The sequence below is a fragment of the Oncorhynchus kisutch genome, linkage group LG15, assembly GCF_002021735.2.
Source record: "Oncorhynchus kisutch isolate 150728-3 linkage group LG15, Okis_V2, whole genome shotgun sequence".
NCBI classification, from domain to species: Eukaryota; Metazoa; Chordata; class Actinopteri; order Salmoniformes; family Salmonidae; genus Oncorhynchus; species Oncorhynchus kisutch.
This window is the reverse complement of record NC_034188.2, coordinates 65143470-65169572: the sequence shown is the minus strand read 5'-3', so window position 1 is coordinate 65169572 and position 26103 is coordinate 65143470. Positions and strand designations below refer to the sequence as shown.

General features: G+C 41.4%; 2 protein-coding genes across 2 annotated transcripts in view; one reads left to right on the top strand and one right to left on the bottom strand.

The window, feature by feature from the left end:
- The first annotated feature begins 2938 nt into the window (after positions 1-2938).
- Positions 2939-7037, top strand: LOC109904849 (mediator of DNA damage checkpoint protein 1-like). The gene is made up of 4 exons (XM_020501972.2): positions 2939-3971; positions 4124-4256; positions 4521-4655; positions 4876-7037. Exons 1-4 carry the CDS (start codon positions 3401-3403, stop codon positions 6761-6763), a joined length of 2727 nt encoding a protein of 908 aa, XP_020357561.1. The 5' UTR covers positions 2939-3400; the 3' UTR covers positions 6764-7037.
- A 2832-nt stretch (positions 7038-9869) lies between these two features.
- Positions 9870-26103, bottom strand: part of LOC109905698 (transcription elongation factor SPT6) — a 36335-nt gene continuing 20101 nt past the window's right edge. The window contains exons 23-37 of the mRNA XM_031790826.1: positions 18854-19021; positions 17947-18074; positions 17568-17775; positions 17248-17395; positions 16906-17048; positions 16574-16714; positions 14398-14593; positions 13850-14088; positions 13552-13665; positions 13217-13341; positions 12599-12711; positions 12414-12491; positions 11739-11917; positions 11391-11605; positions 9870-11160 (exon numbers count right to left, since the gene is read on the bottom strand). Coding sequence (XP_031646686.1) covers positions 10974-11160; positions 11391-11605; positions 11739-11917; positions 12414-12491; positions 12599-12711; positions 13217-13341; positions 13552-13665; positions 13850-14088; positions 14398-14593; positions 16574-16714; positions 16906-17048; positions 17248-17395; positions 17568-17775; positions 17947-18074; positions 18854-19021 — 2382 coding nt within the window. The 3' untranslated portion in view covers positions 9870-10973. The remainder of the gene's footprint in view (positions 11161-11390; positions 11606-11738; positions 11918-12413; positions 12492-12598; positions 12712-13216; positions 13342-13551; positions 13666-13849; positions 14089-14397; positions 14594-16573; positions 16715-16905; positions 17049-17247; positions 17396-17567; positions 17776-17946; positions 18075-18853; positions 19022-26103) is intronic.

The following is a 26103-nucleotide window of genomic DNA, read 5'->3' as shown; positions in this document are numbered from 1 at the left end:
GATCATTGAGTCACTGACGTGAGGGTTGGCACCCCCCTCCCCCCTTGGGTTGTGCGTGGGGGAGATCTTTGTGGGCTATACTCAGCCTTGTCTCAGGATGGTAAGTTGGTGGTTGAAGATATCCCTCTAGTGGTGTGGGGGCTGTGCTTTGGCAAAGTGGGTGGGGTTATATCCTGCCTGTTTGGCCCTGTCGGGGTATCCTCGAATCGGGCCACAGTGTCTCCCGACCCCTCCTGTCTCAGCATCCAGTATTTATGCTGCAGTAGTTTGTGTCGGGGGCTAGGGTCAGTCTGTTCTATCTGGAGTATTTCTCCTGTCTTATCCGGTGTCCTGTGTGAATTTAAGTATGCTCTCTCTAATTCTCTCTTTTTCTATCTTTCTCTCTTTCTTTTGTTATTTCTCTCTCTCTGAGGACCTGAACCCTAGGACCATGCCTCAGGACTACCTGGCCTGAGGACTCCTTGCTGTCCCCAGTCCACCTGGTCGTGCTGCTGCTCCAGTTTCAACTGTTCTGCCTGTTCACCGGACGTGCTACCTGTCTCAGACCTGCTGTTTTCAACTCTCTAGAGACACTCTGAATGATCCGCTATGAAAAGCCAACTGACATTTACTCCTGAGGTGCTGACCTGTTACACCCTCGACAACCACTGTGATTATTATTATTTGACCCTACTGGTCATCTATGGGGCGGCAGGGTAGCCTAGTGGTTAGAGTGTTGGACTAGTAACCGGAAGGTTGCAAGTTCAAATCCCCGAGGTGACAAGGTTGTTCTGCCCCTGAACAGGCAGTTAACCCACTGTTCCTAGGCCATCATTGAAAATAAGAATTTGTTCTTAACTGACTTGCCTAGTAAAATAAAACATAAATACAATATTAACATTTGAACATCTTGGCCATGTTCTGTAATAATCTCCACCTGATAAAACTCCCTTTCTATGGAGTTTTTCCTAGCCACCGTGCTTCTACACCTGTATTGCCTGTGACATCAGCTGATGTAAATACATTTGATTGATAGATACAATTTAGCAAAATCACGAGAATGGCTTCAGATCAAAGTCTACGTTGAGACCAGGCAGCCTCTAGTTCTCTTAGGGAGGGTGACATGTTCGATGCCGATATAACGTATATATAATCGAGTGGTTTGCTTCCAAAAAGTGGGACGCTACTGGGTAAATTTGTTTTATACAAATTGTCTGTATAAATAGCCTTTATAACATATGTAAACAGGCCAGAAAGGTCAAAAAAATATATTGGAATGCTTTGAGTGCTATTATAATCAAATCAAATTCATTTATACCGTATGATAAAATATCACCTACTTGTTGCACTTACAACTCGTCTAAATCATATCAACTGATTTGAGCCAGTATATGGCTGTGGATTGACTGCATTTTTTAAAATGGAATGTTGGCATATTGGCAGTTAATTTGAAAAATGTATGGAATCATTCCTCTAAAACTGGCTAGCTAGCTAACAAACATACAGTGCAGATCAATTCTTCAAATTCAGGATTTTACACAATATTTTACCACAGTACTGGCAAACCATGGTTGACAAACTCCCTGACCAAATTGGCGGACCTTTATACCATCATAAGAAGGTTCATGTCCATTTGAGTAATTCCTACGCCTGCTCAGTTGTTTGCCTACTCTGTGATGCCATAGTAAGAACAGAGAAATCGACAGAACCTTCAATTTAATACAATTATATTTAATAGAAGGATCTGGAGATCTGGAGAAATCAATTATTGTTGTCAGCGAATTGTTCAATCGTGTCTCATTTGTTTGTGCATAACAGTGTGAGCGTTTTGTAATTCAATGTGTGCATATTAGTGTGAATAATTAAATTTTATACATATATTTTTGTCACTTTCTATTAAAACTATTATTCTGATAATACCAACTGTAACTATTTGCCTATTAAAAGGGTTTATAAAGGCTGTGTTATATAGGCTATGGAAGGGTCCCAAGGCTATCCAAACGGATTACCAGCATATAGGCAGATTTTTATCAATGTCAAAATCTAGAGCACAGAATTATTATTGTTTTCCATCCACTTAATCCTTGTAGTAATGAGCATTCAATTAACCCAGGGGCTTTTCCAAGGTTTCGTCGAATGTTGCCTCGGGTGATTTTGCATAATTTCTCTCCGCCTTCTAACAATCCGACTCAAGTGTATTTGCGGAGAATACAAAATACCTACGCCTCTCCTGAAAGCTCATTGTAAGTCCTGCCTTGTGCCAAAACAGTGGCCTGATTAGAACTCACCGCCGATTTTTGTCTGGACTAGTGACTAGCCAATTGGGTGAAATATTTAATAGTCCATAAAACCTAAAAATGTTGCCAAAGCAGTATATGGATGGCAATATTTAAAATGCATAGTCCGTTTTTGTCAAATGAGTTCCATGATATTGCTAGCTACTTTAACAGATGAATTACCTGCCCGTGCCCACATGCAGTGCCAGTCCAAGTAAATGAGCCCATTCGACACCAGGGCAGCATTTACGCTTGGCTTGGGTACAGTAGTGCACCCTCTGACATGACCTCAACCTCAACTCTCCATCCTCCATCGGTAGTAGGTTTCAACCTCTGAAAGAACATTAATTAAACCCAGTTTGCTCAGACATGCTGGGCGCGGATTGCGTGCGTGCTTTGCAAACCTTTCCATTCTAGACAAAGAAAGACGTTTGTTCCAACATTCTAATTTAGGTCACCACCAATGCCTTTTGTGGAATCTAAAAGATGTCCAATCTATTGGGTTGGAAGAATCACGCCATCCTTGTTACCATGGGAAGCGCGAGAAGAACCTCCTCCTTGCTTGCAGCGTCACCAAAGCTCAATCTCGATTTTTGGTGAAAAGGGGGACGGGGAGGTAACTTGCGGTCAACCCACGGCAGAGTAGCCTAGGCTGCCAGCAGTAGTACACGCCATCCTATTAACCATATCGGGTCTGCTGTCTTTGATTATTCGCCTATAAATAAATAGAATGCGTGTAAAAGACAAAAACGCACACAAACGTTCCTTGTTGTCAATATACTTTCTTGCAGTTAATGTCTCATTTGGATTTAACAAAATTCAGGCACAGGTAGGCTGATTATTTTCATGTTGAACTGCTAGTAATTGTAGAATAGTCGTGTTTTTATGTTTAAGCAACAGTTTGCGCACATTCTGAAATTACCCTGGATTTACAATATCAATGGATTCTGTTGAAATAATGAAAAGTGTGTAATCGGCCACTGAACGGGTTAATTTTATGTGTCAGACCCCTCCCATTATTGTCAGTCATCGTATTAATAATCGCACCACTAGAAGTGTCGCTATAAAGCCGGTTTTGGCGAGAACACCGGAAAGGTAGTGGTGCTGTCTCAGTGCGCGTGGTGCTGAAAGTGCCATCTGAAGTAATGTGGTCGGTATTTTTTTTCTTTCTGTCTTATCTGGACAGAAACTTTGTCAAGGGAGAATTCCCCAATTATTCCCTAGATGCAGAGAAACAGAGTAAAGATGTGTTTTTCATGCTCAACAGCACATTCTGTGCCAAAATGTCAGGCATTGGGGGAAATTATCTTTACCAAGTGTCAGACGGAATTGAGGAAGTGCGCTCTGTGCATGACACGTCGGGTAAACTGGTGGACTGCTCAGTAACCATCAACCAGACGCAGGTGAAGTCATTCATGCATGTGTGCAGATTGGGACTGAAGCACCAGATAACCAACCCAGAATATATGGAGTTGAGTTTTGCAGACATGACAGAAGCCAAATACAACTGTCAAGCGTTCCAGAGGACATCAAAGTGCACGACGGTCACCGCGGAGAGGATAGCCGCACCAACAGCACAGACACCGAAGGAGACGAGAGAGAATTCTGTCCACGAGGATAACAAGCAGGACATACGAAGATCCAAGCGAGGATTCACTTATCCTGGAACCCTGTGGTGTGGAGCTGGCAACATGGCTGATAATTACGACCATTTGGGTAGGTTGTGAACTTGCGTAAAGTTTGATGTTATTCTGTATTTTAGATGCATGATGAACTATTATGACCACATTTAGTCATTCAACTGTTTCCCTGATTTCGGTGCATGTTGGTTTGTTGTTATTTTTTTTATATACATTCGCCGTTTTCAGGAGAGTTCGCGGCGACTGACAGTTGTTGCCGCGTTCATGACCACTGCCCCTACGTCATCCATTCGTTTTCCTCAAAATACGGCTACACCAATTTCAAGTGGCATCCCCTTAGTCACTGTGACTGCGATAATGCGTGAGTTGCCTTCATTATAGTTGAAACGCCTTTTTTTGTTAAAAAAATAGAATGTTAGAGCAAAATGCAATGCCTTTGATCCATCCGTTTAAATAATCTATAAATAATAAATAAATAAACTACTTCATACACTTGAGTAATTATGTTAGACAGTCAGAGGCTCAAACCAATTATATGATGTACTACTACTGTCTGTCAAACCATCCAGACAGGCTACAGTAACCAGGAGGGGCTAATTTTCTCTTTGTCACACTATCTGTGCAGGTTGAAGGAGTGTCTGAGGAAAGTCAATGACACCTCGTCCAGGGTGGTTGGCCAAGCTTTCTTCAATGTCATTGAGGTGCCCTGTTTCCAGTTCATATATGAAGAGCAATGTGTGGAGCGCCACTGGTATGGCGTGTAAGTACAGTATTTACTGTAATAATGCACATGTTGTGGCAGGTGCAGCGAAATGCTTATGTTACTAGCATTGACAGTGAACTAGAATGTCTTGCAAATACAATACAAATAATTTTTTAAAAATCTAACAAGAATTAACAATCCAAGCATTTTTAGTGGCTTTATAATACACTACAGGGAGCACATTTTAAACCTCTCTCCATCTCTCTTATCCACACAGGTGTAAAAAATATGACAAGCTCCCGGTTGCAGTGCCTAGAGAGTCCATCCCGTATGATTTCGGAGGTATTGACGTTATTGACGTGCTGACCGTGGCTCCTCAGAAAGAGACAAAGGAAACAGGCACAGAGCAGGACAATCCTGAAGGCACAACACAGTCCACTGTTTCTGGCTCCCAGACCACTGGCCCTGAGGAACCCTCCCTCAGGAACATGGTCACAGTCGCTGAGGACTTCATCAAATTTCTGGCCACCGTCTCCACCTCTCAGGGTTCGGCTACAGACAACACCAAAGGAGAGACACAGACCTCAGAGAAGAAGAAGAAGAAGAACACTGCAGGGAAAAATAAGAAAAATAACAAGAAAAGGAAAGGGAAAGGAAAAGGGAGAAAGAGGAAGCAGAAAATCAACTCAGTCTCAAAAGGAGCAGAGGAGTCCTACCAAGTTAGTCCTACCAAAGCAGAGGAAGTTGTCAATGAGAGTAACTTTGTAAATGAGCCTGAGAATGATGACCAGTTGAACAGAAATGTCAACCGTTTCAGTGATGGTGAAAAAGATTGTGGAGGGAAAGAGGAGCTTTCTAATGATGTCATGAGAGATGAACCACATGTAGATGAAGAAAGTGCTGCAGATGCCTCTGACACCTCAGCCACTGCTGTCAAGATGGAGCAGACAATGCTGGAAACTCCGGCTCTGAAGGATCACACAGAAACGGTGTCTCTTTCTACAACCACCAGCACACCCATTGTGACCACACAGAAAACCAAAAGGCAGAGGTCAAGAAAGGGGGAAGGGAGAAAAAAACAGAGCAACATAACGCCAACTGTCACCCCTAAAGGAGTTGCACGCCATACCGCCATTAAACAGGACCTCCCAACAACCACAACAGAGAGCTCTGGCACCCCGACCATCCCTACCAGCACTGCCATAATCTCTGCAGATCAGCCTGCGCAACTAAAGTTAGAGAACAACAGTGAAAAGGGACATGTTACGGTTACTGCCGGCACCCCCATTGTGACTTTTATCAAAAGCAAAAGGCACAGGTCAAAGGAGAGAGAGAAAACAAATAAATGGAGGAAAATCCCTCCCACTCTTCCCATGGTGGGGGATACTTTCCGAAACCCCACTGAAAAGGATCTTGAAGTGATCACTACTGAGAGCACAAGTGCTCCAGCCGTCACCACCATCACCACTGTTCGCGTTGCAGGGCAGCCAGTGTCACACAGACCCGAAAGTCACAATGAGAAGGGATCCAAAACCACTACGACTGTAGGCTCAACTTTGAGTGAGACCAAAAGGCACAGGCTGAAAGAGAGAGAGGGAAGAAAGATGAGGAGAAAAGTCATATCAACTCTTTTGGCTGAGGGCACATCTCTTCAGAATCCCACTGAAGATGCCCTTCATACAGTCACTACTGACAGCACTGTTGTACTGAACATCCCCACAACCACCACTGTAGTCGCTGCAGAGCAGGCTGAGATGCTAACGCCACAGAGCATAGAGAGTCATAGTGAAAAGGGACTCCTCACCAGAACAGCCAGCGATCCCGTTATGACTGGGAGAAGACAAGGATCAAAAGAGAGGGAGGGTAGAAAGAAAAGTAAAAAAGTGACCATACCCACTGTTGTCAAGGATGAGGTTCCTATCCATAATGACAATGAAACTCAACTTGAAGAAATAATAACAGGTACAAGTCTGACACCCTCAGCGTCAGAAATCTCATTCAAAGTTGACGAAGTAGGAGAGTTCAATCTACAGGGTTCTGAGAACTACAGAGAACAGGCCCTCAGAGAACAGACCAGCACACACACTATAAGTCCAATAAAATCCACTGTCCAGAAAACGGAAGAGAGAATAGGTAGAAAGAAAAGGAGAAAACCACCACAATGAGACTCATACTAACAATGTTGCTAGTATAGAATGAAAGAGTGAAATGTCCTAGATGACTAGTCTGGCTCTTGACTATCAGGAAAACCTGCTATGCAGACTCAGACGTATGTGTAGTATGTGTTAGTCGTCATCTTGTGTATGTTTTGTCAAATCAACATTTGTGCCACTATTCAACAGGAATTGAAACAAGTGAATGAAGAATCAGGATAATGTTTTGTATTATAGTATGTGCATTTAAACACCAATGATTAATAAAATATTGGAAAGAAGCATATATTGAGTGCAATGAATTCTAATAGTGATGATTTCATTAAAAACACATTCATTTTAGTGTGCATGTAGGCATGTACTGTACTCCCAAGACACAGCAGGGAATATTTAATACGGAAGAAATGAGGGAATTCTAAGTTCAGGGAGTTCTCCATTTCATCTGCTTACTCGTAAATGGCTTACTTTTACTTTTCTGCAAACAATTCTTGCAATATTGTATACACAGACAGGCTCCAAGCCAAGAAAGCTGAGCCTTCTTCCAGGTTTAAATACTATTTCCTTTGTTCTGTGTGGGACTTTGGACCTATAGTCTTTTCCAATGTGATATAAGGAATTGCGATGAAAAGGGTCACAGTCCTAAAAAAGGATTACGTGCTCACTATGAGCTCTATTCTCCTATGACTCTATTCTCTCCCCTAAATGAGGGCTGTAAGACCCTGTAACACTGAGGCTCAAATCCCTATGCTGATTCTTACACACTACAATTTTTTTAATTTCAGTTTTTAATTTAACCTTTATTTAACTAGGCAACTCAGTTAAGAACAAATTCTTATTTACAATGACGGTCTACCCTGGTCAAACCCAGACAACGCTGGGCCAATTGTGCGCCGCCCTATGGGACTCCCAATCACGGCCGGATGTGATACAGCCTGGAATCTAACCAGGGACTGTAGTGACGCCTCTAGCACTGAGATCAGTGCCTTAGACCTCTGCGCCACGCGGGAGCCCAAATGAAGAGTTTCACAGAATGAGATTGACATGCAATACTGTTGCTTACTGTACAGACACAGATGTATAGAATAAGTTATGTAATTATGTCCAGCAGTTCACGGAAGGTGCACATGATTTTTTGGTATTTCTCACTTAAAGGATATTAACATAAACAGCTCTAGGCCCCCGAACATGCAATTCCTGCTTCTGTTTTTTGTTTCTTGTCTGCTGTTTCTTGATATTTATTTAACTAATTTACAATAAATTGACAGGATATGTTACAGACTGAAAACATCAGCTAGGATAATAAAATCAGCAAAAAAAGAAACGTCCCCTTTTCAGGAACCTGTCAAAGAAAATTGGTAAAAATCCAAACAACTTTACAGATCTTCATTGTAAAGGGTTTAAACACTGTTTCCCATGCTTGTTCAATGAACCATAAACAATTAATGAACATGCACCTGTGGAACAGTCGTTAAGACACTAACAGCTTACAGACGGTAGGCAATTAAGGTCACAGTTATGAACATTTAGGACACTAAAGAGGCCTTTCTATTGACTCTGAAAAACACCAAAAGAAAGATGCCCAGGGTCCCTGCTCATCTGTGCCGAAAGTGCCTTAGGCATGCTGCAAGAAGGCATAAGGACTGCAGATGTGACCAGGGCAATAAATGCAATGTCCGTACTGTGAGATGCCTAAGACAGCGCTTCAGGGAGACAGGACGGACAGCTAATCGTCCTTGTAGTGGCAGACCATGTGTAACAACACCTGCACAGGATCGGTATATCTGAACATCATACCTGCGGGACAGGTACAGGATGGCAACAACAACTGCCCGAGTTACACCAGGAATGCACAATCCCTCCATCAGTGTTCAGACTGTCCGCAATAGGCTGAGAGAGGCTGGACTGAGGGCTTGTAGGCCTGTTGTAAGGCGGGTCCTCACCAGACATCACCGGCAACAACATCGCCTATGGGCACAAACCCACCGTCGCTGGACTAGACAGGACTGGCAAAAAAGTGTTCTTCACTGATGAGTCGCGGTTTTGTCTCACCAGGGTGATGGTTGGATTCTCATTTATTGTCGAAGGAATGAGCGCTACACGAGGCCTGTACTCTGGAGTGGGATCGATTTGGAGGTGGAGGGTCCGTCTAGGGAGGTGTGTCACAGCATCATCGGACTGAGCTTGTTGTCATTGCAGGCAATCGCAACGCTGTGCGTTACAGGGAAGACATCCTCCTCCCTCATGTGGTACCCTTCCTGCAGGCTCATCCTGACATGACCCTCCAGCATGGCAATGCCACCAGCCATACTGCTCGTTCTGTGCGCGATTTCCTGCAAGACAGGAATGTCAGTGTTCTGCCATGTCCAGCTAAGAGCCCGGATCTCAATCCCATTGAGTACGTCTGCGACCTGTTGGATAAGAGGGTGAGGGCTAGGGCCATTCACCAAGAAATGTCCGGGGATTTGCAGGTGCCTTGGTGGAAGAGTGGGGTAACATCTCACAGCAAGAACTGGCAAATCTTGTGCAGTCCATGAGGAGGAGATGCACTGCAGTACTTAATGCAGTTGGTGGCCACACCAGATACGGACTTACTTTAGATTTTGCCCCCCCCCCCCTTTGTTCAGGGACACATTATTCAATTTCTGTTAGTCACATGTTTGTGGAACTTGTTCAGTTTATGTCTCAGTTGTTGAATCTTATGTTCATACAAATATTTATACATGTTAAGTTTGCTGAAGATAAACGCAGTTGAGAGTAAGAGTACGTTTCTTTTTTTGCTGAGTTTAGTAAAACAGTTGGACACTTCAGTAAGCAGTGACTGGTATTCAAAGCTTAAGCTACTGATGGTGTTCCAGACTGGGACTAGACCCAAGCATTCAGACCAGCTCAGTTTGGGGGGGGGGGGGGGACAGAGTGTTTAAGCAGTACTGGCAACGTAGTAGGCTAGTTTGATCTGAGACAAAGTATAATAATTTCTCACCTCATACCACAGTATATTACATCAGCTGCATTGTCAGTGTTTTTCAATGGTCTTTTGAATGGAATCATATTGTATTTTGTATGGTCTGACTACTTGAGAGGAACAATTGTTCGCAGTTGGCAAAGAAACAAGAGAGTCTTCAGTATTTGACATTTTTATGAAGGAAAGGCATTCAACAATGCTAACATGCAGCTTTAATTAGTACTGCAGGCTGGCACTGATAGATCTCTTCGTTGTTATGGACTCATTTTGTTTGTGGATTACATGAGAACATGATGAATACTAAAAATAACTGACACTGTTCTTACATGAGTTGAATTAAATTACAGGAAGTTAATTTTATAGTTTTAAAATACATTCATATGGGTTAAATACATTGACAGAGGATAACATTTAAGTGTACTGTATATTACGGGACAGCAGCTGTAATGTGAATATGCTGATGTAGCACAGTATGCACAGACCACAACATGTTTCAGTTGGCAATGCATTTAAAAATACAAAGTAAAAAAAATAATAGTTAGTAAAAGTGCTTGAGGTCCTATACCTATTCTGTTCAACACTTCCAAGTAATACTGTCAATGTTCTTCATTGTGTTACCCTCAGAGTAGACATGAAGCCTGTATAGCTAATGTAGGCTAAAACCTATACCTAGTCAGCTCTCAGGCAATACACCAAGCAGCAACTGGATATGAATCCAGAAACTTACAAGTCATTAAAATGGCCTAAGACTCATGTGACAAAGATAAAAGGGTATAGATATAATATACATGGTACTACAAATGGCCTTTTCAAACCCCTACTGAGAGATAGTTAATATTTATATAGCATATGTTACAGTAACCTCGGGTGTGATTCAGAAATAAATAGTTTTCATTGGTTTTTGTTGCATCACATGCATTTGAAGTTAATACGCTTAAAACCTGGTTTAAACAAGGCATGCAGTTTTCATTGTTTCCAATACATTCCACTAAAATTGCAAGCGAGAAACAGTGCTACCAAAGAAGTGATAGTCAACATTTCCAACCATCTTCTTTAGGTGAATTTGAAACAAACCACTGTCATCAAATACATTATCCACGTGCAATTCAGTCATCCATGTTGGTCACCATCATCTTATCCTTCAATGTGAACAACTGAAGCAGTGAAGTGTATGCAGTAATATATAATGAGTCCAGTTCATATACAGTACAGTAGGGGTGAGTAACAGTGGGATCGGGAGAAGGAAAGTCTCCTCTGGACCTAGCGATCCATCTCATCCAGCAGCGGTGTGGCGTCTCCAGCGAGGGACATGGGCGTGCTCTCGATCATGGGGCTGGGAGAAGGTCGTGGGGTCATTCTGGGCCTCGTCTTCTTGCGCTCTGCCTCTTTCTCCTGGAGCCACTGCTCGGCCATCTTTCCCCAGTCCACTGCTGTGTGGGAAGTTGCCCTGAGGGTTGGGAGCAGGGAGAAAAGATAACTCACTATTTACTTACTCACTCACAATGTAGCAGTTGTATGCTTCCTGAACAATTAGAGGTAAGTTATCTGCCATTGGAAACTTCTGTAAGTACGCAGCTACATACATGGACCATAATCTCTCCATTTGAATGACCCAAATTTAAATGGTTTCTCTATTGGATAATTCTGTCTAAGAGCTAGTTTTGAGAGGTGACTTACTTTGATGTTGGTGTCCTGTGGTGGCGGGAGGAGGATGTTGATGATGGTGTGGAGGAGGAAGGGCGGTGTCCATGTCCGTGTGAGGACTGGGGAGTGCTGCTGGGGTACTGGGGAGTGGTGATAGTCTGCTGCTGGCTGGGGGTGGGGGTGGTGTATGAATAGCTGGGCGTCAGAAGGGGAGTAGCAATCGGCTGCTGAGCTGGTGTGGCAAACACCTGGGACAGAAAAAATAAAGTTGAAGGGCTAATGTTGAACAGAAATATGAAAAACGGATAGAGATGAAAGTGCAAAGTTTTTGTGATTGTGACATTCAGATATACAGAAAGTGTCTGTGAATTCCAAACGTACATGATAGGCGCTGCTGCTACCCCCTCCACCGCTGCTGCCACCAGTATAGCCGTACTGGCTGGATGCCCATCCGGCTGGTGTGGTGTTGGGGTTCTGGCCCTGGCCCGTTACTGCGGCAATGGCACTGAACATCTGAGAGGTCATGTTCTGAGGGAGGGCGTTCACTGCACGAGTCAGATCTGAGTGACAGACGCACAGGGCATACATAATACATACAACTTTAAACATTAGGAGAAGAATAAACAGAGAAACTGTTTCTTAAAAGTCCTTAAAATGCTGACGATTTCAACCTTAGGATGCATGAAATGTTGAAAACCAATTGAGGTAACATACAGTATGTCATAGCCATAGAAATCCTGGGGAGTGAGTATACGTACACAATAACTGACATAGGGCCGGAACAATACCAGTACCACGATACTCGTTAGTATCGTGGCAAGGAAACAAAGCACAAAGCAGATTTAACTTCTTTAGGAAAACAGCCCTAATGCTGGAAACAAACATAATTATGTTGTCATCCAGAGTCACATGTATTTATTTTTACCAAGCTATAGCACACAATATTCTACATACAGCAGGTTTTTAAATAACCAAAGAGTTTTGTCTGCTTCGTGTTTTCCTTTTTGTCATGGAAAAAATATGGCGATACTGGTATTGTCCCGGCCCTAAACTGACCTGCAATGTTAATATTGGCTGGCGTGGCATTGACAGAGGCTGGGGTTCGTGTTCTACTGCTGCTGCTGGGAGTAATCCCTGTAGGAGAAATACCAAATATCAGATAACAGAAGTGAATCTGTCATTAGAGCACGATTACCCTGGACTGTAGGTTTCATTGTGTGGCATTCTGTGTATGCTCTGACCTGCCACTGGCTCCTGGAAATGGTCTTTGAACCAGCGGAAGAGTCCATTGACTGTGGGAAAAATCTGGCCTCTGTATCTGAACCCCTCAGGCGTGACAGTCACAAACTCAACCCTGCATGCCAGAGAAAGGTCATGCCATTCTGATTATGACAATATAACAATGACAGTACATTGTGACATTACAACACCACAGTATAGTACTTTATGAACACCACAGTATAGTACTTCACTAAACAGTGATAATTACTGTGGATACATGTGACAAACCCTCCTGAGCGAGAAGTAAATAAGGGTTAATGTTTATGTCCTTTCATGTCTCTAAACAAGCACCAATAATCACTATTTCTCTTGGCAGGCAACAGCGGCAGAGACAAACAGGCGCTTTATGCTTCCCCTACTGTACTGACACACATTCTGTGTTTGGGTTTTGGGGGTGAGGCAGTTCCATTTCCAACACGAGAGCTTTTTTCTTTAGGGTGTCAATTGCACATGAAAGAAAATTAAGCCAAGTGCATCTCCAGCATTTCTATATCTATGCAACTTCATGCATTGTATGAATGGGTGTTTATTTGGATGACAAAGGCAGCGGCTAGTGTGGTTGGCAGTCCTGAGGTAACCTTGGTTTTCCGCGGGGCTGGTAACCGAGCAGAAACTTCCCTGGCAGCTCTCTACAGGCAGACACATAGTAGGGGATGAATGTAGGCTTTTCCTTCTTGCTTTTCACCAAGACCTCCTCCATTTTCTGCAATTCAAAAAACAGGGATGGCAGCTGATGATCAATCGAAGAGAATTGAAAAGGTTTCTATCCCATCTGTCTCTTTGAAACTCTTATTCTCTCTCTCTCAAACCCACACACACACACACACACTGGCAGATAGGCTGATACACACATAAATACACATTCATACACAATGATACTGTGAATTGAAAGAAAGTATATCCTTGTTCCTACCTTTCGGTCTCCACCATTGCATTCTTGAAAATACTTGTGACCAAGTAGATCGCGAGCAAACGCAGCCATTGGTTGAACGTATCTGGCTGTAATTTCATCCAGATCTTCAAATTCCTGAGAAAAAGGTCAAACAACCTAGTGAAACACATTGGTTTCATGCCAAATGGCGCCCTATTCCCTAAATAGTGCACTACTTCTGTAGATTATATAGGGAAAGGGTGCCATTTTGGACGCACATAATTATATTCATACAGGCATATACTGCTTCAAAATGAAGAAGCCTGTGAATGGAGCTGACCTCAGTGTTGATCCACAGGGTATGTCCCAGGCTGAAGGCATTCTCCTTGCCCTCCTCTCGTACGTCAATGTGCTGGTAGATGCCATCAGCAACCTTCCAAGTAACAGTCAGGTGGTTCTCTCCCTTACTGCTGGGCCTGATGATTACATCTCCCTGGTCCATGGACTCCATCATCTTCTCTGCCTGCTTGAAGTTTATGTTATGGAACGATGGGTGGGCTATCACCCTCTTGATGTAGGCTACAGGGAGTGGAAATATGTATTTTAGCGTTTGGTATTATATTATTAGGCCTGGTTTCCCAGAAACAGGTGAAGCCTAGTCCTCGACTAAAAAACACTTTAAATTGAACATTTTCAATGACCATGCTTCTTTTTCCAGGACTAGGCTTAATCTGTGTCCCGGAAACTAGCCCAAAATCTACTCTTACTACCATTACCAAAATCAACCAATAATAAAAGATGAATCAAGAATGTAATTTTATCCATTTATCAATTCCAGCTATGTTCTCCATCTAGAGTTGTACAGTAAGATCTCAGACAGGTTCACACTTGTTCTCTGCTGTTTCTTCTTGGCCTCCTCCTCCTGCTTCACATCCTCTGTCTCAGTGTCAAAGTCGTAGTAGGTGTCCTTGGGAAGCTTCCACTCATTGTTCTTATCCGACAGGTCTGACGTCCGACAGGTCAGATCCACACTGAGCTTCTCAATGTCAATCTTCATGATCCTGCAGTGCACTGTCATGCCCACCTACAGCAGGTTCAAGTTAAAGTGTTGTTACTTTTATAAAGTGCTATATGACTTATAAAGTGTTGTTACTTTTATAAAGTGTTGTTACTTTTATAAAGTGTTGTTACTTTTATAAAGTGTTGTTACTTTTATAAAGTGTTGTTACTTTTATAAAGTGTTGTTACTTTTATAAAGTGTTGTTACTTTTATAAAGTGTTGTTACTTTTATAAAGTGTTGTTACTTTTATAAAGTGTTATATGACTTATAAAGTGTTGTTACTTTTATAAAGTGTTGTTACTTTTATAAAGTGTTGTTACTTTTATAAAGTGTTATATGACTTATAAAGTGTTGTTACTTTTATAAAGTGTTATATGACTTATAAAGTGTTGTTACTTTTATAAAGTGTTGTTACTTTTATAAAGTGTTGTTACTTTTATAAAGTGTTATATGACTTATAAAGTGTTGTTACTTTTATAAAGTGTTGTTACTTTTATAAAGTGTTGTTACTTTTATAAAGTGTTATATGACTTATAAAGTGTTGTTACTTTTATAAAGTGTTATATGACTTATAAAGTGTTGTTACTTTTATAAAGTGTTGTTACTTTTATAAAGTGCTATATGACTTATAAAGTGTTGTTACTTTTATAAAGTGTTGTTACTTTTATAAAGTGTTGTTACTTTTATAAAGTGTTGTTACTTTTATAAAGTGCTATATGACTTATAAAGTGTTGTTACTTTTATAAAGTGCTATATGACTTATAAAGTGTTGTTACTTTTATAAAGTGCTATATGACTTATAAAGTGTTGTTACTTTTATAAAGTGTTGTTACTTTTATAAAGTGTTGTTACTTTTATAAAGTGTTATATGACTTATAAAGTGTTGTTACTTTTATAAAGTGTTGTTACTTTTATAAAGTGTTGTTACTTTTATAAAGTGTTGTTACTTTTATAAAGTGTTGTTACTTTTATAAAGTGTTATATGACTTATAAAGTGTTGTTACTTTTATAAAGTGTTATATGACTTATAAAGTGTTGTTACTTTTATAAAGTGTTGTTACTTTTATAAAGTGTTGTTACTTTTATAAAGTGTTATGACTTTTATAAAGTGTTGTTACTTTTATAAAGTGTTATGACTTTTATAAAGTGTTGTTACTTTTATAAAGTGTTATATGACTTATAAAGTGTTGTTACTTTTATAAAGTGTTGTTACTTTTATAAAGTGTTGTTACTTTTATAAAGTGTTGTTACTTTTATAAAGTGTTATGACTTTTATAAAGTGTTGTTACTTTTATAAAGTGTTGTTACTTTTATAAAGTGTTGTTACTTTTATAAAGTGTTGTTACTTTTATAAAGTGTTGTTACTTTTATAAAGTGTTGTTACTTTTATAAAGTGTTATGACTTTTATAAAGTGTTGTTACTTTTATAAAGTGTTATGACTTTTATAAAGTGTTGTTACTTTTATAAAGTGTTGTTACTTTTATAAAGTGTTGTTACTTTTATAAAGTGTTATGACTTTTATAAAGTGTTGTTACTTTTATAAAGTGTTATGACTTTTATAAAGTGTTGTTACTTTTATAAAGTGTTATATGACTTATAAAGTGTTGTTACTTTTATAAAGTGTTGTTACTTTTATAAAGTGTTGTTACTTTTATAAAGTGTTGTTACTTTTATAAAGTGTTATGACTTTTATAAAGTGTTGTTACTTTTATAAAGTGTTGTTACTTTTATAAAGTGTTATGACTTTTATAAAGTGTTGTTACTTTTATAAAGTGTTGTTACTTTTATAAAGTGTTGTTACTTTTATAAAGTGTTATGACTTTTATAAAGTGTTGTTACTTTTATAAAGTGTTGTTACTTTTATAAAGTGTTATGACTTTTATAAAGTGTTATGACTTTTATAAAGTGTTATATGACTTTTATAAAGTGTTATATGACTTTGGTAATTGACTGGTAGTTATACTGAAATCGAGAGATATTTTGGGGGAAACTACAGTGATACCTTAACCCTTTCTTCAGGGTGCTTGACCACTTTGTCACTGAGGAACTTGGTAGGGATAAAGCCGGTGACTCTGTTGTCCATGCGACAGCGGACCCCAATAGCTTGACCAGGGCAGGAGCCACTGTCAAAATGATTCCACACCTGCCAAAGAAAACAGAGGCTATTTCAGACTTTGCTGATCAAAAAGACAGCTGTGGTCAATAAAACTATAGCAACAAATAACAATAATCTAGGAACTTAAAACCCGATAGCCCACCACTCTTCAGATGGGCTGTCACTCACAGTGTGCAAGTATAGATTGCAGCAGAATATGGAGCATATCAGATTCTCACCTCGCTGAGCTCAGGGAAGTTATCCTGCTGACAGAAAGGACACTGCCACAGACCTGTCTCATCATTCCTTATGGCCTGGTCATAACTCTCCCCCTGGGGGCGCCGGTGAGCAATGCCTGTCACCACACTGGTGATCAGTTTCCCTAGAGAGCCACGAAGACAGACAGACCGAGACCATGAAAACAGTGTTGAGATACCAATAAGGGAGTTATACATATTTTCTACTATGTCCACATTGGGGCTGTGACTCCCTGCACCAAAAAAGGTTGGTAGTGTTCGTGTTAACCCATAAATCTGAAAGAGATATCAATAAGGCCCTGGTTGAGAAGAGACATTACGTACCGATGTAAAAGGTCTCTGGTGTCTCCTTGGTGAGCAGGTTGAAGATCTCCTCTGTGTTAGGTCCTCTGTAGGTGGACCTCAGGTCTTTGTACCTGCAGCTCAGCTCAGCACGGATGTCATACAGGGTGATGCCCTTGTTACCATAGCCCTGTGGACACAGAGAGTCTCAAACAGTGAGCACTACAATGTTCTCAGATCAGGAAGAGGATGCAAGCTCTTCATAACCACCCAGAGTAGGACAACGGATGTGTTCCAAATGGCACCCTATTCCCTATATAGTGCACTACTTCTGGGATGCAGCCTACATCTCCCACACTGACCTGTCTTTCCAGCTCCTCAGCAAAGGCGTCCAAGTCTAGGTCTTTGAGCCGCTCCGGGTTTTCCAGGATCTCCTCCAGTGCTCCGGCTGGGTTGGCGTCCTCCGCTGACTCATCGTACTCCAGGGCATCCACAGCCATCTTCCTTGCCCACTCGTAGGTCTCTGGGTGCACCCGCGACCCGTCCAGAACCTCAATATAGGAGTCAGTACTGCAGGTAGGGAAAGACACTATGTAGTGAATTGGCTGTGTGATAATGTCAATAAAAGTAGTAGTGAAAGTTACTATTATGAGTTAAATTTCAAATCAAAATATGGTTTTTAGTCTCAGGAATTTTCTGCAGTATTGCATGAATGACCATGCCCAATGTTCTGAGACCGACCTGTCTCCAAGTGAAGCTGTGTCAATCTTGATGAAACCAGCACAGTTGATGAAGACCTTGGGGCCCATGTGACACATGGTGACCAGCTGAGTGCGGTTTTCCAGACGAGTGTTATTTTGCTTCAGGATCTGGAAACAGAGATGGATAAGTGTACATGTAAAAGTATCTATTCAGATGTCAGTACAGTAGAGCAGTGGTTCCCAAACTGTGGGTTGCACAGGGTCCGGCTTCAAACTTACTTTTGAAAGTTGTAATAGTAGAATGCCAAAGGTGCAATTTCGAGTAGTGCATCATCAGAATTCTCTTGTCATGTCAGTCATTGCATACCTTCGAGAGCTATTTATAACTTGTCAGAAATGTCCAGATCAACTTGCCCATGTCAGATAAAGTTTTCTAACTAGGTTTTTTTGCCTATAGATTTTGTGGTAATATTAGAGTCAATCAAATATCACATGAATACTCATTAGACATGTATAGAATTGCGAGAAAATTTGCTTTAAAACCGCAAAATCTTCTCTGGACCCCATGACAAAATGTGTAGAATTGCAGAAAATTAACTTTAAACCTGCTAAATGTTCTCTCCACCAACAAGAGGGGTGTGAACAGTTTGTGTCATGAACAGTGCTTGCGCCCATAGAAATAGATGTGATGCGAGTGCAAGTGGGGAAGTGGGATTTTCCACAATGCTGGAAGGGGGGCCTGAGTGAAAAAGTTGAGGAACCCATGCAGTAGAGTACTGAGAAACTATAATAATAAAAACAAATAGGTACATACTGCTACTGTATATTAATCAATTCTATCTGGTAACACTTGGTATATTGTTGCTTTTATATCTGTGTAGTAACACTGTAATTACATTGTATTAACATGTTGGCAATCTATATGCCTTATGTGATCTATGTCTTACCCTGAGCAGGTGGGATCCCTTCCTGGGCCCCAGGCCACAGACGTACTGCACCAGGCTCTGGGTGTAGGGGTGGGCCATGGCCCGGTTCACATCCACACCCACTTCATTCACCCGGTTGATGAACTCACAGTACAGAGCATTCAGCAGGTCCTCCTTCACTACATGCTCCTGTGTGGGAAGAAAACAGAGAACAGTTAGACTCACTCTTTACAGACACATTGATTCACAGACTTTGATTCAAACCAGACTATGATTATCATGTACAGTCAACTAGACTTGCTACTGCATTAGGATGATTCCACTTCAGCACGGCCCAAAAATATTTATGTTATCAGATTGTTCTGGGAATTCTCACAAAAACTTAATTGGGAGGAAGGATGTTTAACATGCTTTTTACATTTGTATCACAACATTGTTTTAGAACCATTTTAGGCATTTTTAAAACCTATACCTGCCTCCTGTAAGACCCTATGATCCGTGAACCGTACATGTTACAGACAACATCTTGGTGTTTGGAACAATATACTCTTTAAACACATTACATTTTGAGAATGTGCTCTCCATTTTATACATTGACATTATAGGTTATTAACCAATCACAGCTAGGGCTGTTACGGTGACCTGAGTCATGACCGCAGTCAAATTCCATGTGACCATTTAGTCATTGTAACTAGGCCTCTCCAAGCTCCAATGCTGCTGATGGTCATTAGTAGCCTACCAAACCCAGCACTCTGTTGTCCATCTAATGACTCTGGCATCAATGCAAATGTAATTGAAAATGTAATCTATAGGCTATTCAATTGCGTGAGAAAACAGAGTTTTGATGGCTTCTATTAAAAAGAGGTTCCCATCAGCTTTCTATAGGCTAGGCTTACTATACTACTAACCTAATATTAAGAAAATTGCTTTGTTTTACAACAGGTGTATAGCCTACCTGGCTGGAATGAAAATGAACCATGGCAAAAGCGTCCTCCATTTGCTATTTAAGTGCATAGATTACAATAATTTTCCCCCCCTGTCTCTGTTCTGATGCAGGTGCATGACAATGGTCCATTCTAAATCAAAACTAATTTCACACATTCAGTATATTAATTCGCATACGTAAAGACAATATTAAATTATGAATAGTCTGATGGGTGATATTATCACTTGTGATTTATATATAATTTTTACATTTTATTTCACCTTTATTTAACCAGGTAGGCTAGTTGAGAACAAGTTCTCATTTACAACTGCGACCTGGCCAAGATAAAGCATAGCAGTGCGACACAAACAACAACAGAGTTACACATGTAATAAAACAAACATACAGTCAATAACACAATAGGAAAGAAAGTATATATACAGTGTGTGCAAATGAGGTAAGATAAGGGAGGTAAGGCAATAAATAGGCTATAGTGGCGAATTAATTACAATTTAGCAATTAAACACTGGAGTGAGAGATGTGCAGATGATGATGTGCAAATAGAGATACTGGGGTGCAAAAGAGCAAAAAAAAGTTAGTAGTTGGATGGGCTATTTACAGATGGGCTATGCACAGGTGCAGTGATTTGTGAGCTGCTCTGACAGCTGGTGCTTAAAGTTAGGGAGGGAGATATGAGTCTCCAGCTTCAGTGATTTTTGCAATTAGTTCCAGTCATTGGCAGCAAAGAACTGTAAGGAAAGGCGGCCAAAGGAGGAATTGGCATTGGGGGTGACCAGTGAAATATACCTGCTGGAGCGCGTGCTACGGGTGGGTGCTGCTATGGTGACCAGTAAGCTGAGATAAGGTGGGGCTTTACCTAGCAAAAATGACCTGGAGCCAGTGGGTTTGGCGACAAATATGAAGCGAGGGCCAGCCAACGAGAGCATTCAGGTTGAAGTGGTGAGTAGTATATGGGGCTTTGGTGACAAAATGGATGGCACTGTGATAGACTGCATCCAATTTGCTGAGTAGAGTGTTGGAGGCTATTTTGTAAATGACAACGCCGAAGTCAAGGATCGGTAGGATAGTCAGTTTTCCGAGGGTATGTTTGTTTAGCAGCATGAGTGAAGGATGCTTTGGTGCGAAATAGGAAGTTTTAATTTTGGATTGGATATGCTTAATGTGAGTCTGGAAGGAGAGTTTACAGTCTAACCATACACCTATTTGTAGATGTCCCCACATTCTAAGTCAGAACCGTCCAGAGTAGTGATGCTGGACGGGCGGGCAGGTGCTGGTAGCGATCGGTTAAAGAGCATGCATTTAGTTTTACTTGCATTTAAGAGCAGTTGGAGGCCACGGAAGGAGAGTACGGCATTGAAGCTTGTCTGGAGGTCAGTTAACACAGTGTCCAAAGAAGGGCCAGAAGTATACAGAATGGTGTCATCTGCGTAGAGGTGGACCAGAGAATCACCAGCAGCAAGAGCAACATTATTGATGTATACAGAGAAAAGAGTCGGCACGAGAATTGAACCCTGTGGCACCCCCATAGAGACTGCCAGAGTTCCGGACAACAGGCCTTCCGATTTGACACACTGAACTAGAGTGTCTCCCCCTTTGAAGAGGGGGATGACCAGGGCAGCTTTCCAATCTTTGGGGATCTCAGACGATACGAAAGAGAGGTTGAACAGGCTAGTAATAGGGATTGCAACAATTTTGTCTGATAATTTTAGAGAGGGTCCAGATTGTCTAGCTCTTTGTAGGGGTCCAGATTTTGCAGCTCTTTCAGAACATCAGCTATCCTGATTTGGGTGAAGGAGAAATGGGGGAGGTTTGGGCAAGTTGCTGTGGGGGGTGCAGGGCTGTTGACCAGGGGTAAGGGTGGCCAGGTGGAAAGCATGGCCAGCCGTAGAAAAATGCTTCTTGAAATTCTCAATTATCGTGGATTTATTTATGTTTCCTAGCCTCAGTGCAGTGGGCGGCTGGGAGGAGGTGCTCTTATTCTTTATGGACTTTACAGTGTCCCAGACCTTTTTGGAGTTTGTGCTGCAGGATGCAAATTCCTGTTTGAAAAAGCTAGCCTTTGCTTTTCTAACTGCCTGTGTATATTGCTTCCTAACTTCCCTGAAAAGTTGCATATCGCGGGGGCTATTCGATGCTAATGCAGTACGCCACAGGATGTTTTTGTGCTGGTCAAGTGCAGTCAGGTCTGGAGTGAACCACGGGGTATATCTGTTCCTGGTTCTACATTTTTTTGAATGGAGCATGCTTATTTAAGATTGTGAAGAAAGCACTTTTAAAGAATAACCAGGCATCTTCAACTGACGGAATGAGGTCAATATCCTTCCAGGATACCAGGGCCAGGTCGATTAGAAAGGCCTACTCGCTGAAGTGTTTTAGGGAGCGTTTGACATTGATGAAGGGTGACCCCTTAGAGGGTTGTTTGACTGCAGACCCATTACGGATGCAAGCAACGAGGCAGTGATCGCTGAGATCCTGGTTGAAGACAGCAGAGGTGTATTTGGAGGGCAGGTTGGTTAGGATGATATCTATGAGGGTTCCTGTGTTTACGGATTTGGGGTTGTACCTGGTAGGTTCATTGATAATTTGTGTGAGATTGAGGGCATCAAGCTTAGATTGTAGGATGGCCGGGGTGTTAAGCATGTCCCAGTTTATGTCACCTAACAGCACAAACTCAATCATTTCACATATGGTGTCCAGGGCACCTGAACTGGTCTTCTAGTACGTTTCGGAACAGAGAGTAAAATGAGCATGTTTCTGGGCGCGGAAGAATAGATTCAAGGCATAATGTACAGACAACGTGGAGGTAAACCTAGGCATTGAGTGATGATGAGAGAGGTATTGTCTCTAGAGACATCAATTAAACCAGGTGAGGTCACCGCATGTGTGGGAGGTGGGACAAGAGGGTTAGCTGAGGCATATTGAGCAGGGCTGGAGGCTCTACGGTGAAATAAGACAATAATCACTGACCAAAACAGCAATGGACAAGGCATATTGACATTAGGGAGAGGCATGCGTAGACGAGTGATCACGGGGTCCAGTGAGGAGCTGGGCGGGCTGGAGACACGGTGATTCAGACAGCTAGCGGGCCGGGGCTAGCAGGCTAGCAGAAGGGCCTTAGAGGGACGTTGCGACCGAAGAAGTCTGTTGTAGCCCCCTCATGCAGTTACATCGGCAGACCAGCTGTGATGGATCAGCAGGGGTTGCTTCAGGATAGAGACGTTAGCCAGGAGAAGCCAATCGGATAGCAGCTAGCTGCGATGATCCAGGTGAAGAGGTTCAGAGCTTGCGGTATGAATCCGGAGATATGGAGAAAAAGAAGTCCGATAAGCTCTGGGTTGAAACGCGCTGTGCAGACTGGCAGGAGTTGTCCGGGCTAAAGGTTAGCTGATGACCGCTAGCAGTGGCTAGCTGACTACTAGCTAGCTTCTGTTGGGGGTTCCGGTTCTAAAGTAAAGAAAATAGCAGATCTATACCACATTGGGTGAGGCAGGTTGAAAAATAAAAAAAATATATGCGAAGAAAAAATATTAAAAGATATGTAAAGATATATACACGGGACACGACAAGATGAAGACAAAGACGCCTGACTGCTACGCCACTTGTGAATGATATATTATCACTTGTGAATGATGGATTATCACTTGTGAATGATGGATTATCACTTGTGAATGATGCCCAGTGTGTGCAGTAAAGGCAAGAAACAGCACATGCCTTTTTTCTGTGTGACCTTTTCAAATCATAGTCGCACACCTCATGTAGTCTAGCCCATAAGCCTATATGTTTTGATAAGGTTTGTATCACAATTTAAGTGACCAAATTACTTCTTAAAATTAAGCACATTAATCCGCTTTACAACTGGTGTAGAGCCTTACTGGTATACAAAGTGGGTGCATGAGTTTCAAGTTTAGGGAAGATAAGTTTCACCATAAATATGCACCTTTATAATAAAGCATTTACATCCATAATCTCATTTACGGTCACTTTTGAGAACAGTGTTTTCCCGCTAATTGATTTTGGAATATTTGTGCTTATAGCCTACTGCCGTGTGCGCATTGCTGCACTTATAATGTGAAGAAATAGCCTAATAGTTTAAAAAAGTTAAGATAAACATTCTGATCTGTTGCATCAGCCTCATTGCTTTTTTTGTTGCACCAATTTCAATGATTTTACTGAGTTAATGTTCATTTGAGGAAATCAATCAATTGAAATAAATTCCTTAGGCCTTAATCTATGGATTTCACATGACTGGGAACAGATACCTTGAAAAAAATGGGCCTCAGGATCTTGTTGCGGTGTTTTTGTGTATTGAAATTGGCAATCGATAAAATGGTATTGTGTTTGTTGTCCGTAGCTTATGCCTGCCCATACCATAACCTCACCATGGGGCACTCTGTTCACAATGTTGACATCAGAATACCGCTCACCCACACAACGCCGTACACACAGTCTGCGGTTGTGAGGCCGGTTGGACGTACTGCCACATTCTCTAAAACGACGTTGGAGGCGGATCAAAGTAGAGACATTAACATAAAATTATCTGCCAACAGCTCTGGTGGACATTCCTGCAGTCAGCAGGACAACTGCACGCTCCCTCAAAACTGTGGCATTTTAGAGTTACCTTTTATTGTCCCCCAGCACAAGGTACACATGTGTAATGATCATGCTGTTTAATCAGCTTCTTGATATGCTACATTTTCCAGGTTGATGGATTATCTTGGCAAAGGAGAAATGCTCACTAATAGGGATGTAAACAAATTTGGGCATTACATTTGAGAGAAATAAGCTTTTTGTGCAAATGGAACATTTCCAGGATATTTTACTTCAGTTTATGAAACTGTCAACATGTTGCATTGATATTTTTGTTCAGTGTAATTTGGGTTCTATCGCATCCCACAACTGTCCCAGAGTATGTTTGGAATATTTATTTCTCACACAGAAGGACAAGTTGACCAATAGAATAGGTCAACTTTTGTACTATGGGTGATAGTAGATTGACATAGGCTAGTGCTTTCGCTGTTCGTTAGGCCAATCATCTTGCTGGCTGACAACAACTAAATGTGGACAGTTCTTCTAACATCTTCAATATGCACCTTGGAATTCGATAAGAGGGACACGCGTGCAGTTACGTCCCCGATGTGTCCGTCTTCACTTGTAGCCTACTTCGGAGCTGAGATGCCTGTGAGAAGGACCCGATCACGTGACGGGCAATGGCTAATAACAATTGAGATATCTGAGAGAGTCATGTAAGTGAGAGGTGCTTTGGACCACGGCTGCCAAGAGAAAGGAATTATAATTATTATATTCAGCCCAAGGGCAGAACGGCCACTTTGGCCGCAAAAGTCATGGATTTTTTAGGGGGCATTACGGCCACACAAGGGAGATGCCGCCAATAAATTCAAGGCACGGTGAGAATATTATCAAGTACTTGTCAAATTATGAATGAGAGACTGATGAATTGTGTGCAGCCTGCACAAGAAACAAAGCAGAGCTCATGCCTTCCATGTAACTTTTTTCAAATCCTCATTAGTCACATCATGCAGCCTTAGAATGTATAAAAAAATCTAAACATACAATGTTTGTATAACAACTATAGTTGTTAAATTAAGCATTTAGGAATATCTATTTCCTTGTTAAGCGCTCAATACAGAGTAGCTGCACGTGCGTACTCCCTCGGAAATAATTTGGAGAAAACATCCTTTCTATTTTATTCAGCTAAGTTCAATTGTATTCTTCAAACTATAAAATAATATAAAATAATGCCATGGAATTCTAAGCCAATCTTGTATTACTATATGGCTAGTGTGGCTACATTACTACATTACTAGTGTGGCCCACAGCCATATGGCATAGCTAAATCAGGGCATAACATACGGACATTTCAGAGTATGCTATTCTGTTCTTCTGAAATAGACAACATTTTCTTTATAACATGTTTCTTAAGACCTGTTTAAAATAAATAATGGATTTATTGTGATTGTGAGGGCTATATTAAATGGATTTATTAGACTTTATTTTTTTTAAATGTAGACGTTTCAAAAGGTCTGCATCAGTGGCTTGTAGGCTATGCGTGGAAGCCAGGAGATGCTAAACGTGTTTATATTAATTACCGTGAGACTGGCAGTTAGGAGTATGATGGCACCAAGGTGTTGTCTGTATCATGTACGGTTCACGGATCATTGGGTCTTACGGTCCTAAAATGGGTCAAAAAGGTCCTAAAATGGGCACTTTCATCATGATTTTACAAAAAAATGTAAAAAGCACATCAAACATTCTTCCTCCCAATGAAGTTTCTATGTGAGAATTTTGAGAACAATCTACCCCCAGA

What these genes read in the sequence shown, in the direction of transcription:
- LOC109904849 (XM_020501972.2), top strand. Translation starts at nt 3,401, where the DNA reads ATGTGGTCGGTATTTTTTTTCTTTCTGTCTTATCTGGACAGAAACTTT. An exon ending in TGATAATTACGACCATTTGG is followed by an intron (nt 3,972 to 4,123) that starts GTAGGTTGTGAA and finishes CGCCGTTTTCAG; the next exon opens with GAGAGTTCGCGGCGACTGAC. An exon ending in CACTGTGACTGCGATAATGC is followed by an intron (nt 4,257 to 4,520) that starts GTGAGTTGCCTT and finishes CTATCTGTGCAG; the next exon opens with GTTGAAGGAGTGTCTGAGGA.